At 38.6% G+C, this 16,865-nt stretch overlaps 1 protein-coding gene across 6 annotated transcripts in view; it reads left to right on the top strand.

Annotated features, from left to right (window-relative positions):
* Positions 1-13,311, top strand: part of LOC5579195 (CUGBP Elav-like family member 4) — a 599,629-nt gene extending 586,318 nt beyond the window's left edge. For 4 of the 6 annotated variants that reach the window (XM_021843727.1, XM_021843722.1, XM_021843723.1 and 1 more), the window contains 4 exons: positions 1,147-1,224; positions 2,320-2,478; positions 7,780-7,944; positions 8,077-13,311. In XM_021843727.1, coding sequence (XP_021699419.1) covers positions 1,147-1,224; positions 2,320-2,478; positions 7,780-7,907 — 365 coding nt within the window. In that variant the 3' untranslated portion in view covers positions 7,908-7,944; positions 8,077-13,311. The remainder of the gene's footprint in view (positions 1-1,146; positions 1,225-2,319; positions 2,479-7,779; positions 7,945-8,076) is intronic. The other 2 variants (XM_021843724.1, XM_021843725.1) reach the window with 1 other exon arrangement.
* Positions 13,312-16,865: the final 3,554 nt, after the last annotated feature.

Genomic DNA, 16,865 nt, shown 5'->3' with positions numbered 1-16,865 from the left:
TGCAACAAATGATTTTGCTTAAAGTTTTATACACCGATGCAGTTCGTAATATAAGGTTTCAGTGTAATCAAGCATAAACAAGGATTCGGAAGGTATCGTGAATTTTCATCATGTGAGTATTGGTCATTCACCGCCTCCAGATAAAAATCCTTGTTACGCTCCTTTGTGGTACCAATTAGCGTTTCACAAGACGGCATAGCTGTACTATGTTATTAAACTTCTTAATGAAGAGTCACTAGGATTACTTGTGGAAATAAATAATATTAATTGCGGGATGCGAACCCCAATTAATATCCTTAAAAAAATAAAATGTGCATTAAGAACCTGAGGAGGCAGTCCAAAGACCACGATAAATCATTTGGGGGAAAGAGTTCGGAGCTTATCGCAATAAAACTAGTTTCCATACATCTTTTGAACCATGTTCCTTCTTTTTAAAATTACGCAGATATTTGAAGAAATTATTTTGCGTCTATTTTCACCTAATTTGAGATGAAACTTTCCGAACACAATTTGACAATTAAAAATTCTAGATCCTTCATATTGGCATGTAGGGCTCTAACATCAATTCTTTGAAACAAGCGCCATAACCAGAAGCATTCGATGCCATAAATTGCATTTCGCGATGAAAAATAGGAACCATTTTTTCGTTATTCTTTCTTTGAGCATTCAATACATTCCACGTCATTCTGCACACAGAAATAGAGAGAGAGAGCACTCCTTTCAAGTTTGCAACTAACCCTGCTGCACTGGTCGGTCCCTCACCAACATGAAGTCGTAAACAATATTTATGACCTTTGGATAAAATATTGAACAACATTTCATATGAAATGTTTTCTTTCTCTTTGTTTTTTATCTTCTCCTATTTCTTCAGTAACGATGAGTTCGGTCTCCTAAGTTTGAATTGTGAGAACATGTATAAATACTAGAGCGATTACAATCCCCTGTAACACTAAGTCTGTAAAAACACAAAAGCTAGCGCTAACGAACCAACTAAGCTAACACCCAAATTAAGTCACACGAAAAAAAAAACGCTTGAACCCATCACAATATTTCCTCCAGAATCCCCTTTTTCTAGTTATCCACTACTTTAACTGTGTGTTGTTGATGTATATTTGTTTTTTGATTGTAAATTTGTAAATTTAACAGCCTACCCAGCCGTATATGGACAATTTCCGCAAGCCATACCACAACCGATTGCCACCATTGCACCAGCACAACGTGAAGGTAAGCATCGCCCAAAAGCGCTTCTTCCTAATACTACTACAACAACAACAACAACGACATCAACTGCCACGACAAGCCACTACAAATTTGTTTACCCAGGGGGTCCTCTTTGGCGACCCCCTTGTCGGACAAATTTCGCGCTCGGGACAACTTTGTGTAGCATTCCGCTGTTTTCATTTTTTATCGATAACTGTTTTATCACACTTGTCTAGAAAGCGTACATATATTTTCCGTTCTGGTTATTTCTGCATTCTGGAAATTGTATGCCCCGAATCGGATTTACCGTTTAGTATTCCCAACTTATTGTTGCTATTGTTTTTGTTCGTTTTTCGCAGATTTTACGTTTTATGTTGAATAGATGTCTTAGTGTGGTTATTTTGTTTGAAATTCAACATTGATGCGCTACACAACGAAACAACACATGCACGAAAGGCACTCCACCCTAGATACAGAGAAATTCACCAGTCATGAGTTTGATGTGGAAACATCTCACCGGGCTTTGAACCGACTCGCATTGACGAAGCAACAGAAATGCTTAGCTTTGTATCCCTGTTCGAGTGATAACTGTGTGGCAAAATAGTAAAACTGTACAGCTCTGTTTTATTTTACTGCCGGAAATAAAATCAAAATACTGGGATGGAAAGCAACCTCTGCCGAAGCTTTCATGTGTGTGTTGTTGTGTTATGTGGAGCGATCCTTGGATAAGTGTTGTTTTTATATGTTTATTTATGTAGCATAACCTTCACTGGATATTGAGTCGAATGATATTTATTTTCTGGTAAATTGATGTTTTCGGTTATTCTCAGACATTTTTAGATATCATAGCGATAGATTTCGTCGATATTTGATTTTACTGCCTAGCCTAGATTGACTTCGGAAAATGGCATTTTAAGCAAACATTTCTGGACAAACAGTGCAATGAAATAAGTTTAGTTTTTCCCCAACCTTACCCATGCAGGGGCTTTCAACTGGCATGAGAAAGCTCTTTTGTGGTCTCTCAAATAGCATAAGACAACTGCAGATGATTTGTACGCCCTCTGACGTACACCGTTGACAGCGGCTCCTAAATGTTTTCCTCTAACCATCCCCATACAGGCTGCTCCATATCAGGCCCGGAAGGCTGCAACCTGTTTATCTACCATCTGCCACAGGAATTCGGCGACGGAGAGCTGATGCAGATGTTTATGCCCTTCGGTACTGTGATAAGTTCGAAAGTCTTCATCGATCGGGCTACGAACCAGAGCAAATGTTTCGGTAAGTATCGGTTTTCTAATGTTGGTAGGGAATATTTCAATTACCAGTGAATACTACAATCACCAACACTTCATTACAATAAAATATAATAAAACCACTGAGATAAGAAAGTCTTCAACAAAATATGATTTTCAAAAATAAAAAGCATTGCATCAAAGATTTTATTAAGTAGAAAGCTGAGAAGTAGGCATTTTATTTACAATAGTATAACCGACATTGGGACCTTTCTTAGCCGAGTGGTTAGAGTCCGCGGCTACAGAGCAAAGTCAAACTGAAGGTGTCTGGGTTCGATTTTCGATCGGTCCAGGATCTTTTCGTCAAAGAAAATTTCTTTAGCTTCCCTGGGTATAGAGTATCATTGTAGCTGCCACACGATATACGAATGCGAAAATGGTACTAATTCGTACAGTAGAAAGCGTAACCTAATCAGATTTCCATACAAGCTTTCAGGAACGACACTTGAACGTGTGCAACGGATTCGTGACTTAGGCGTCGTTTTAGACGAGGAACTAACCTTTAACTACCACTATGACGATGCCATCTCCAGAGCAAATAGACAACTCGGTTTTGTGTTGAAATTGTGTGATGGGTTCAGGGACCCACTCTGCCTAAAATCGTTGTACTGTGCTCTAGTACGTCCTATTTTGGAATTTGCTGCAGTTGTGTGGTGTCCTTTTCACGCTAGCTGGATCACGCGAATTGAATCTGTTCAAAGGAAATTTGTACGCCGAGCTCTCAGAAACCTGCCATGGCGTGATCCAAGAAACTTGCCATTGTACCACGACCGTTGCCGCCTAATTGGAATCCAGACCTTGGAGAACAGGCGACATGTTGCTCAAACAGCTTTTGTTTCCAAACTGCTGAAAGGTGAAATCGATTCTCCTTCCCTGTTGGCTGATGTAAATGTGTATGCACCAGAACGAACATTGCGTAGGCGTCACTTCATTAGTCTCGGAAGTCGGAGTACTCTTTATGGACAGCATGATCCTGTAAGATTCATGACTGCAAAGTTCAACGAAGTTTACCATTTATTCGATTTTAACGTGTCGATTACAACCCTTCGAAATCGTTTTGTGGAGTACTTTAGTAGAAATTGACTGTTCATGTTTGTGTTATGTATAATTTGTTTATGTTAGTTTATTCATTAAGACAACATTATGTCAGATGGATTATTTGAAATACAATACAAATGAAATAAGGGAAAGAAAGCTATCAGTTAATGAATGTGGAAGTGCTCATACACGCTAACATAAAAGTACCCATTTAATGGGTTTCTTGTACCCATTTTTATGATCAGTATGGAGTTGTCAGAAAAAGAGTATCTACTTTTTCAGTGACATAAAAAAGTAACCTAGGGTACATAGTACACATGATGTAGTTTGCAAGGCAATAGCGCCATTTTTCAATTTCAGTTGTTTTTCCGCTCGGTGTTAATGAAAAAAGTCAGGGTTTATTTTATTGTTCGACAAATAATTATGGAGGAGCAGATTGCACGCACTCTTTCCGACACGTAAGTAATATCAGCAGATACTTCTCAGAAAGTAGATCTTTTAACAATCGTTTTTCTGATTGTAGATTTTTGGATGACCGTAGCAGAGTTCAATGCCAACTGCAGGGATTTCCGTAGTACCGTTAAGTCACCATTCACCGTGCGGCCTCCATTCACCGTGCACATATACAGATTCCTACAGAATATTCATAAAAAATATACAAATTATTGTTTTGTTAGCAAAATAATACAAAACTGATTAAATGAAGTAGTTCTTGTCACAATGCTTTTTTAAAAACTTAGTTTATGAAGTCAAAATCATGTTGATTCTGTTTAATAATGAGATTTAATAGTATTCTTAGTAGAAACGCAAAAAATTCATTTTTTTTATTTTAACGTTAGAATATCAAATTTTCCATAATTTTAACAAGTTTTCGCTGTGGATACTACAAGCAAGATGTATTTCATCGTATGAGCAAAGAGATTTTATGCAAATATTTTTGTTTATTGTATTTCAGTCGAAATCCAAATGCACGGTGAATGGACCCTTCTCAATATGTATGGTTCCTATTACCGTGCATTAGTGTAAAAGGCATGAAATTATTGGGTAATATTAAATCTATTGTTATGTCGTGATTTAACTACTTCATATTCAGTTTTTGTGCGAATATGGAATGGTTCGGTCAATACAGTCGAACCCACTGTAACGATTTTAATGAAAAATTGATGATTTTGTCATATTTTATACTTTCCATGACTTTTATTGCAAAAACGATTTGAATACTCTTAAAAATGAGTACGCACACTACTAGCAACATAGTTGTTCCACCTACAACATTTTTTCAAGATATAAAATCAAATCATGACGAAAACTATACGCACGATGAATGGTGCACTAGTGTGCACGGTAAATGGTGACATAGAACGGTACGAGGCGACCTCAACATGGTATTTGTAAACATAATTTTTGAGTATTTTTTTGTCGTGCATCACTAGTTTTAGATTTTTCCCTGAATTATTATATAAATGTACGCTTCGTAGTGGTATTCTAGTACGCTTTAGATTATTTGGAAAAGTTATACAATTTTTGGAAGTGCAGATTTTTCTTAAATGCACGGTGAATGGTAGCTTGACGGTACCTGGGTCGTCTGCTAAATGATCATATACATGTTGAATTATTGTTTTGTTAAATTATGAAATAAATGCACGGTGTATTTTATTAATTCCGTTATTTATGCTGTTATTCATTATATGGAACTTTCTAAACCAAAGCTTTAATCATAATCTCAATCCACTGCTTCGCTCATAAAATAATGGGGTTTTATTACCCATGTCCATATCAGAGGTCAAGAGTCATAAATACCCATTTCTTGAAGTTCGAAGCGAATACTCTTTAATGAGTAAGTCGAGTCTACTCTTTAAATGAGTTAAACCACTTTTCTTGAAAATGGGAACTTTTTACCCATTAATGGGTACTTTCATGTTAGCGTGTAGAATAGACTGGCCCAGCTTAGTATGAAAGAAAATTAAAGTTGTATAATTCCACGGGGCACCCTCTAGAATTATTCCTTAGAGTTAGAAGAATACTTCCTGAAAGTTTCAGCTAATTTGGTCGTTCCATGAGCTGGCGCATTTAAATTGAAGTTAATATGGGATTTTCAGCTCAAACATATGGGATTTAGCGCATCATCTAATGTTTGGTTCAGGAAAATCGTTGATCGCGTTCAATTGCACCCAGAATGTCAAAAACACTACTTGATACCATAGCAAACAATATTGTAGAAGGTTGTATCATGGTTAAAATTGATCAAGTTGGTGTTTTAACTATTTGAAGTAGATTTGCTAAGCTCATGCTATACTGCTATGTATTTCCTCAACATAGCCACTAAGCGCATCATAGCCACCTATGACGCTGGGCGAGCTGCTGCACAAGGCGCATGCCTATATGTGACTGTACGGGAGGCTGATCTAAGCCTAACTTTCAATAACTGAAATGTTAATGAAAACGAGCTTAAATCTAGATACAACCTTCTGCTATTATGTTCATTAGGGTATCAACTAGTGTATTTATCATTCTGGGCTCAATTGAACGCGATCAACTAGTATACGGAACGAAACAGTGACATTGGGTCAATTCTCAATATATTCGGAACGAATATTCCATACAAACTTCAAATTGAATGCGCCAGCTGGTGGAGCAACCAATCGAGTTGAAATTTTGTGAGCGCTTTTTTCTTACCCTAAGGCACATATCTAGGGGGTGCCCCGTTGAGTTTTACAACATTTTTGTTTTAGGGCCAGTCTAGTGTAGAACACTACGTTGAGTAGCCGGTTCTGTCCCAGTGGGGATGTAAATGCCAAGAAGAATAAGAAGAAGTACTAAATTCGGGTCTTCATTTACTCATAGGTATTGCACTAAACAGTTCGAAGATGCATTATCAATTTGATTGTATTCGTGCGATGGTTAAACCAATACTGATGTATGCGGTCGAAACGGTCGCGTATTTATATCAACGTACACGCGTTCTATATAGAGCGCGAGGCGTGTTCCAGACGCGCATGGAACATACGCGACGCGTCTGCATTTCGCTGTTGAGTGGTGAGTGCCTGGATAATGATGGAAATTCCGGCGCGAATCTCTCACGAATAATCACTGGTGGAACTCACGTCAATTAGAATAACTCACGATCTCAGTATCGTAGACAGGCTGGGTCACGCCGGGGATTTTATTCAATGAGTGTTCCACTACATTTCGATTGGGTTTGCGAACGGATCGTCGTTTACGTACGGAACTGTATCCTTTGATTATTTTTTCTAGTTTTTTTTTTCTTGGGAGATCTGAAGTTTTGCTCTTATAGGATGAAATAATCTAGCTAAGGAATATAACACTTTCCAGGGAATTTTTTTTTTACTTTTTAACTTTTGTTGAAATGTGAAACAAGCCTAAAAAACCCTTTTTACTTACTTACTTGATGGGCTACAATCCGCTACGTTGAATCTACGTGGAATGGATAGTTCTTCTCCACTGGGCTCGGTCCTGAGCCAATCGCTTTCAGTCGTCCTGAACGTTAAGTGCCCTTAAGTCCTCTTCTACTGCAAAAATCCAACGTTAGCGTGGCCTACCCCGAAGCCGACGGCCTCGTCCGGGTTTTCTACTGAATATTAGTTTTGCTTGGCATTCGTACCACGTAACCTGCCGTGTTTTATGAGCTTGATAATATCCACTTCTTTATATACTTGGTGCAACTCATGATTCATGCGCCAACGCCAGATGCCATTTTCTTAATTACCGCCGAGTATTGTTCGCAGCACTTTACGCTCAAAAACTCCAAACGCTTTACGATCGACCTCTTTTAACGCCAAGGCTTCATAGAGCAACCGGGAAGATTAGTGTCCTATATAGCGCGAATTTTGTTTTCAACTGCAGGCTACGGGACTTAATCTGGTTACGGAGCCCGTAAAAAGCCCTATTCGCACAGTAGTCGGTTTGTATAAGAGGTTTCAGCTACTATGTATAACTGAGAATCTCGGCATTACAGAAACTGAAATCTCAGTAAAAATAAAAAACAAACATTTACAATATCAACCCTCATAGAGGTAGAAACTATGATCACCTCTATGAAAGAATTGTATTTATTATAGTAATTTTCAAATAATGCTTGAAGGGCTTGTGTAGTCTCAATATTCATCCAAATGAGGTCAAATTTTGCATGATACTTCAAATTTGATCATGGGGTAATATTTCTCATTGTACATGAACCTGAGCGTCCAAAATATAAACCAAATACTTGCATTTTCTCTCATCCTAACAGGTTTTGTGTCATTTGACAATCCTGCCAGCGCTCAAGCTGCAATCCAAGCCATGAATGGTTTTCAGATTGGTATGAAAAGACTGAAAGTTCAGCTGAAGAGACCAAAAGACGCCAACCGACCCTATTAACAATCAGAGATCAAAAGCGCTTTAAAGAGTGCTTCTGGTAAGTTTACTTCAAAAATTCTTCGTTTGATTTTATTAAATGTTTAATTCGCCAAAAGTAGCAACCACAAACTAGACTAACTGTTGCTTCTTTTACTTTTTCTTCCTCTCTCTCAATTGACGACACCTCCAGCTGAAGCTTTAAAATACGAAGTTAATCCCTAGAAAAAACGAAACACTATATCATCAATTAATGAAAAGTGAAAAAAATGCAAAAAAAATCAGAAAATCCGAAAACCGTTTAAGAAATACAGTAAACTGTCTACTGTAAGCTACTACCACACTGACATGGCGCACTTTTGGATGCTATAATCATGCGAGAGGTATTAACATCGTCTCCCCTCTAAGAGCAACCATTACAGTTACCATCACCACCAACAGCAACCTTCTCAGCAATCGTGCGGTATGAAAGGCGCAGAACAAAGTCCAACTCTAGTCAAAAGCCACAAACCACATAAAAGTCATTAGAAAAGTTACCCCTCAACCAAACCCCCCACTCATCGTGCTCATTCTCCATCGAAGGACATCACCTCTCAGTCCCAACCCCCCAAAAGCCATTTTTTTTATCTATGCACAAAGTTTTCAGTTTGAAAAGTCCTCCCGAAAACTGACAAACAGTGTGTGATTAGAATCATTCTGTGAGAGCACGTGAAATGAGCCTAGAACCGAACCCATTGAATAACACTTAAGAAATGGAGATATCTCTCAGTTGAAATCCTTCATGCTATGTAAATTAATAGATATATGATACAAAAAAACATATATTATATATACAATTCCTAAGAATATTTATACATTAGGTCGTAACGAAGAGGCAGGATTTAGGTGAGATAGAAAGAGAGGGTTTTGTTTGGTTTGAACCATTTTTATCGTGCCATTTCGGGGAAAGGACGCAACCAAAAACAGGAAGATTAAAAGTAAAGTAAGTTTTTCGTTTTCACGTGCTAGACACGGAAGTTCGAGTTAGTCTTAGGAGAGCTGCGTACTATTTGGCACACCCACACACGTAAAGCGGGAGAGGACTTTTCCTATCAACAGGATACTGTGCAAACTAAGATCATACACATTAAATTCAATGAGGAAAAATGGTAAAGGACTATCGCGTATGAGCAACTAAATTTAAACCTAACCACTAGACCACTGAAGTTCTATATACATTACTAAGCAAACATACCATTATATAGGAAGTTAGATAAACAGAACTTATAAAAAAGGAGTATTTAAATTTAAACTCACAGCACTAGCGACGTAATAGAGCAAATGATTGGGGATGACCTAAGTGGAAAATTTGGACTGTGAACCGACAGAAGGACAAAGAAACGTGCTCTTTTACAGCGCATGAGGGCGAAGCTAAAAAAAAGGACGGCCGTAAGCGAACGAAACGCCGGTATGAAATTGCCCATTACTTAGTATACTAGCTAGAAGTAATTTACCTACATTGATAAAATGAAGAAAAAGGACGCATCTACTTACACCTTTACACACACAAAACATACACACATACCAATGTCACAATATTTGCATTGCACGGCAAAACGTAAATATTAAAGTATGGGATGATACAAACCTAGTGATCGAACATTACCTAGAGAAATGAATTAGAAATTTTTAGAGCTCATATTTGAAGCTCAGTTTTTAATCTTATACGTCTAACGACATTGTAGAATGCTTAAAGGTAGTTTGATTGTTTTTAAGTTTCGGCTTTATTTATTCGCTGTTTGATTATCTTCACCATTAGAGCATCATTTTACCTGTTTCAGTATTAATTTATTCGATTCTTAGACATCTAACCAAGTTTAATTTAAGTTATTTGGTCCTATCCCTATCTTCCTTGTCATCTCCGTCTCCGATAAAATAATTTTGTGATTTTTAAGTGCAATATCGTTTAACTGTTTTTCGACTTGTCTTCTTAGAAGAGCGAATTTACTACTTAGTAATATAAATTTGTTAGAAGCATTAGAGTTGTAATAAATGAACTAGGTTTAATTGACTATATTTGATGAACATACAAATGAGATAGTAAAGTTCAGCTTGCAACAAACCCAACTAATAGAGACCCGTGAACTTCGCGTTATATGCTAATTAACCACCAAAACAAGTAATTGAACAAAACTACATTCATTCGAGATGAATCTACAGCTAAGTAAAGCCAAAAAATGAGATAAACTTGTAAAGAGAGGTTAAAAATGCCAGAAAAAAAAACACGTTAGCGAAGATTGAAAAAATACCGCAAACATGTATTTACTATGAAGAAAATAATCTAGTTCGAACTGAATGCAAAAATACGAATAAAGTAAACCAAACTAGTCAAGTTAGAACCCGTAAAATTAGGGCGCCTCTCCGTCTCCTTCCCAAAGTTTCAGTTTTTCCAGCATCTGTCAACCCTTCTATCTCTAGACCCGCAGGAAAAGGAACCGTGTAAGTTTATGGTCATTAGGTTTCCTCCCCGGCAAAGCGTGGCATCATCACAAGTCGCAGCTTTGGGAGAATACAATACAGAGAATAGAGGTAGAGTTCTCCAGTCGCCAAGTTTTCTATCCTAAAACCCCAACGCTGCACAGCAAATAGCCCGTCCCGTTTGATGACTGCTTCGGTTCTTATTTTTTGTTTTATATCCAACCGTCATGGCCGTAAGTCTTTCATTTCGAAGGCGCTGGTAAGTGTGATCTCATATCCAGTAGTGGCGGAAGGAATTTTATCCCCGAACCGAGAAGGAGCTCGCCAAGTCGGCTGCCGCTTTAGATCGGGACTATGTGTATATTAAAATTTGCGCTGCAGGATGGTGGGTTCCATGGTGAGGATAATCTTTATACTTTTAATTAGAAATGTGAGAGGATTAAGTGTGGTTTATGCATCAATATGGAAGGTCTCGTCAGCGCACTGAGACGGTGTGATTTTTTATTTTTGGAATTAATATCTTTTCGAATGAGAGATAAAGTTATTGTATTGAGGTGTTATGTGTTGGATTTATGTTTCACCAGGACACATCCAATGCTTCAACAACGTTTTTTTTTTGTTATAAATAATATCTCAAATTTAATTACTCGATTCAACATTCGCTTGAAACTAAATTGATGAAATTGATAAAACAATTTATCTAAATCCAAATATGTTATATTGGTACATATAGAACTTGTTCGGTATTCCAATTCGCATGCTTAATCAATTATTCAACTAATTGCATGTATGTAAAGATGGACAAATTGTGAGTGTAATTGTGAAGAAAATAAATCCACGTGTTCAGGTGGGATTCGAATCCATTAATCTTGTATGCTAGAAGAGTATTTTACCAACTAATCTACTTAGTTATGGAGTCATGAAGTAACTCAGCAGCAATTGGTGAAGCGGAGTCGTGGGTTCAAATCACACATGAGCACGTATGTTTTTTATCATTTTTCCCATAATTTGTCATCTACATACGTGCAATGAGTTATTCAATCCAAATATGGTGTTTCAATGGTTACCACTGAAAATCTGAGACCTCTGAATATGTTACACAACTCGAATGTCGAGTCTTAACTAAACAATTTGCTGTCATGGTTACAAATTTGAACAAATGATTTGAATTCGATAGGAGAAACACCACGAACACACACAAAGAATTTGTTTACAGATAGCTTTCCATCACTTAACGTTAATTTTGATCAGATGCAGATACCACCGTATAGCAGATTTTAGAAACTCTTAACCCAGACCATACTGGAGCACAACGCACATAGAAGCGCAGAAATTACTTTGTTGGATTAGATATCATTTAAACATTAGGAGCGAGAATCAAATAAAAGTTACGCGCACAATTTTTCAACGGTGATAACGAAAAAGTGAAGCTTTCTTCCGAACCAATGCTATCTTCCCGTTGGTCAAAATCGCAATGATCCCTCTGAATTCACACAAAAGTAACACAACAAATTAAAAAAAAAGAAAAACTAGGTAATTCAACAAATGGGCTGTGATTTAAATGTTTTATTTGTGTGACAACTCGGACTATTTTAACCTATAACCACTATCGACGCTGGCGAAGCTTTGTGTTCCGAACCTGTTTGATCCGAAAACATGAATGTGTATAATCGAACGTCTGTAAAGCGATGCTAGTGACACCTACAGTCTGCCCGCAGAAGCTGCCAATCAATTGTAATCTATGTACAGCTGTACAGGCCGTTGGATGGTTTGGCAAAATATGAAATCTGGCATAGTTACTCGATGATTTTTCACAAAAAAGACATAAATAAAAGAAACACCATTCTCGATGTTTGCTTGTAAAACTGTCTGTTGAAATCCATCAACCTCAGTAAAACAATAACCGAGATGCGATTGTTTAGTGGCACTATTGTTCTCAGTGTTTCCGTTGTTGATGTGCAACTCGAAGTTAATTACTACTACCACGTGATTAGAGCTGTCGATGCTTAATGAGCGAGTGGAATTTGAAACAAACCAGTACCTTAACACCTAATAATTAGGAAATAATGCGAAAAACTTTAAGAAATTTATTTACATCAAATCAATGTCGTAATCTAACAATAGTTGTCGAGGAGATTGATCGGGTTTCTTTCATAATTCCATCATCCACCGAGAGGGAAGGTACCATTGGTTCAAAGTTTGAAGCTTCGTTTCTTACAGGGAAAAAGTCACCATTTTTATGATAACGTCTTGTTCCTCTTCCATCGAATCCACCACCTGCAACCTAAACCCTATTGCCAAACTTTAATTCGAGCATTTAGATCGTGTAAATACTGTACATTCATATTCTCGTTATATATAATCTCTTTAAACCGAAAAATACTAAACACTTATACCTACTAGGAATAGAATACCACATAAAAATGGAAGGACGCGAAAGGATAAAAGTTGATTCAATCATATCAGTTTGAAAATAATTATTTTAACAAAACAAACATACCTAAACCTATACACAAAACAAAAAACACCGATATACTTAACGAAAAAAAATCGCATATATAGCATATAGTTTTGAACAAACAAGTATAAAAAGAACATGAAAGGACTACAGCCCAACGAAAGTGAACCCACCTTTTAACGAGCATGCTTTTGATTGGTTTGTCCCTTCCTCGTCCAATCTCCAAACCCTGGAGTACCATCCTACCCCCCCATTTATTCTTCCTTCAATTGCTTTTCAGTTCCGAAAATTGGTATTTCAAACCAATTCTGTTCAATAAGCTCCGCTATCAATGGTAGATTGTCCAGTAGACAGAGCTAAGTAGATAAAAATTCCTGTTAGTAGTTGATTGCCCATAGCTCGCTTAGTCACTGTAACCTGCTTCCGTTAACCTCCCCGTCCCAACCGTTCAGCCCTCCCCTCCTCCCCCTCTCTTAGTGCTGCTCTACATTACATAAAGCATGATTAATCTCGTAGAAGACAATTACATCCCCTTACCAGAACCACTCCTCCCACAGCAAATTTTCTCGTGTTGTGTTGTTTCTAGGGAAAGCAGCAGCCAGAAGCATTTTACCGACTGGAAGAAGGCGAAATCGAGAGGACAACACACTTAACAAAAAATCAACTTTATATATATGCCCGTATCAAATCCGTACTGAGATATACAATAAATTAGTGACGAAAATGGTGCAGAGTTTACTAGTGAACTTTAGGAAGGGTAGCGCACTTTGGGAAACGCCTCCTGTTCCCTCTACTGGCGAAGGAATAACGATCCATTCATTACAACTGAGACAACAGATCAACAGCGACTGATTGTTTGATTTTGCTTCTGTGAAGAGCTCCTGGTCGGGATGGTTATTGGCTGAAATTTAGGTGTATGCATGGTATCCAATCGTCATCAAGCTTCAGAAACATGTTCAACAAGCTACTAAGCTATAAAATATCTTTCAAGTCGAAATTAATGCGTTATTCGTGATGGTTTCTGGTGAAGTTCTTAGCAAATTCTGAGTATGGACATTGTTGAGTCCATGGGAAAGATATCTTTGATAGATATGTCTGAATATTGCCACATAATATATACATTTCATTATAAACATCACAAGGCGAAGTCGAACAAGAATTTCATCAAATGGCCTCACAAGGAATCTGCGCAAGTATCTCACAAATCACCAAAAACTCGTCAATTATTTTTCTGAGCCTTAGTCAAGGTTTAACCAAGGGAGTTAATTAGATGAGAATCTCACAAGTTTTTCCGAAAACTTGCTGAAGATGTTATCAGGCTTTGATCAAGCTTCTGGCCAAAAGACCAAAACGTGGTTCATCCTTCGCCGCCACACGCTGTTTTCTCGCATACCGTCAAAGATCGTCCTAAGCATCCGGTGTTCGATGGCTCCAAATGCTTGTAGGTGCTCCTCGAACATCGTCCACGTTTCACGCCCGTAGAGGACTACCGGCCTTATGAGCGTTTTGTACATGATACATTTGCCAAGTATTTGGGCACGATTACGAAGTTTTTCGCTGTGATCGTAATCCCAACAATAGTAAGAAATCCGTCGGTGGAGGCGTAGCCATCGCTGTAAACAAGAAGCTGAAATGCAGACGTATTGAGAGTGAAACATGGAAATGCGTCGAGCAGACATGGGTTGCCATCAACCTCGGTGAATGTATCGTTTATCTGTGCGTCGTTTACCTCCCTCCTGATCGTATACGCGATATCTCTATGATCGATGCTCATACTCAATCAATCTGGCATATTATGTCTGAAATGAAACTGACGAGATTATTGTGCTGGGAGACTTCAACTTACCAGGAATAGCGTGGAAGGCGTCCCATAGTGGTTTCTTGTATCCTGACCCGGAGCGATCAGTGATTCATCCAAATGCCATGAATTTACTTGACAGCTACAGTACAGCGACCCTGAAGCAAATTTGTGATGTAATCAACGAAAACAGCCGCACTTTAGATCTCTGCTTTGTGAGCGTCCAAGACGCAGCTCCAATAGTGTCCATTGCTCCTGCTCCTCTCGTTAAATTTGTTCCTCATCATAGACCTATAATTTTAACGCTTAATCAACGACTCAGCAGTTCAGTAAAAATCCACAAATCACAAGTATACTACGATTTTAAAAACACCGATGACGAAGGAATGGCCAACTTTCTCCTGACCATAGATTGGGACGTTTATCTCGACCGTAACGACATTCAATCTGCGTCCCAAACGTTTTCCAATATAATGCTGTACGCTATTGACAGATACGTCCCAAAAAAAGTGATACGTTGCGAGAAACAACCATGGCAGTCAAACGAACTTAAACGACTGAAAACAGCGAAACGAGCAGCATTGAAGAAGTACACGAAACGTCGCAACCAATCTTCCAAAACTAATTACGTGCGGCTCAACAATAAATACAAGAGAGTCAGTAAACGTTGCTATCTAAACTATCAGAATAAGGTACAAAGGAATCTGAAACATCGACCAAAATCGTTCTGGAAGTATGTCAACGAGCAACGCAAAGAATCTGACCTTCCATCGTCGCTAGAACTGAATGGTGAAACAGCATGCAAAGTTGACGATATCTGTCGACTGTTTGCCGTTAAATTCTCAAGCATTTTCGCCGACGAACAACTATCAACAGAACGAATTTCGCTCGCCGCAAGAAACGTTCCAATGCAAGAACAGTCACTCGCAGTTTTCACCGTGGACGACACCATGATCATCCGAGCAGCACGTCAACTGAAATCTACATGTAAACCTGGGCCTGATGGAATACCGGCGATTCTTCTGAAAAATAACATCAGCTGTTTGTTGTCTCCTCTTCGCCACTTGTTCCAGACATCGCTAGCGAACGGCGTCTTTCCATATTGCTGGAAATTCGCTCATATGTACCCAGTGTACAAGAAAGGTCGCCGATATGATATCAACAACTATCGTGGTATAACATCATTATGCGCAGTATCAAAATTGTTCGAACTTGTCGTTATGGAGCCACTTTTTTCTCATTGTAAACACTATTTGAGCGAAGAACAACACGGTTTTATGCCTGGCCGATCGACAACCACAAATTTGTTGTGTCTTTCGTCCCATATCACTACAAGTTTGGCAGAACGAAATCAAACAGACGTTATCTATACCGACCTATCCGCCGCTTTCGACAAGATAAACCACGCTATAATGATCGCTAAGTTTGAGAAGCTTGGAGTACACGGTTCGTTTCTGAGATGGATTGACTCCTATCTCACCGATCGACGGATGCTCGTATCCATAGGGGATTCTCAGTCGGATGTTTTCGTAGGAACTTCTGGAATTCCACAAGGAAGCCATCTCGGACCTCTATTTTTCTCGATATACTTCAATGACGTGAACCATGTGTTGAAAGGGCCTAAGCTCTCGTTCGCAGACGACCTGAAAATATTTCAGCAAATCCGCACGACCGCCGATGCAATTACGCTGCAAAATGAGTTAGATCGTTTCGCATGGTGGTGCGATCTAAACCGGATGCTAGTGAACCCAAACAAGTGCTCGGTGATTTCTTTCTCCAGGAAAAAAGAGCCTGTTCGTTTCAAGTACACCTTTTCTGATGTGGAGATATGCCGGGTTAACCATGTGAAAGATTTAGGAGTAATCATGGATTCCCAGTTTACCTTCAAACAGCATGTAGCGTACGTCGTCGATAAGGCATCGAGAACATTAGGCTTCATTATGCGATTATGTAAAAAAGTAAACGATGTTCACTGTTTGAAATCGCTGTACTGTTCGTTAGTGCGTCCTATTCTTGAATTCAGTTCACCTGTATGGAGTCCAATTTACCTTAATGGTGCGGAACGCATCGAATCGGTTCAACGGAGGTTCATTCGATTCGCACTACGCAGATTACCATGGCGAGATCCTTATCGTTTGCCGAGCTATGAAAGCCGTTGCTTGTTGATCGACATCGAGACCCTTCGAACACGAAGAGACATCTCGAAAGCGATGTTCGCCGCCGACGTTCTTCAAAACAGAATAGACTGTCCAGCGATTCTCCACGAAAT

The sequence above is a fragment of the Aedes aegypti genome, chromosome 2, assembly GCF_002204515.2.
Source record: "Aedes aegypti strain LVP_AGWG chromosome 2, AaegL5.0 Primary Assembly, whole genome shotgun sequence".
NCBI classification, from domain to species: domain Eukaryota; kingdom Metazoa; phylum Arthropoda; class Insecta; order Diptera; family Culicidae; genus Aedes; species Aedes aegypti.
The sequence above is the reverse complement of the archived record's forward strand: the minus strand, read 5'-3'. Positions and strand labels throughout refer to the sequence as shown.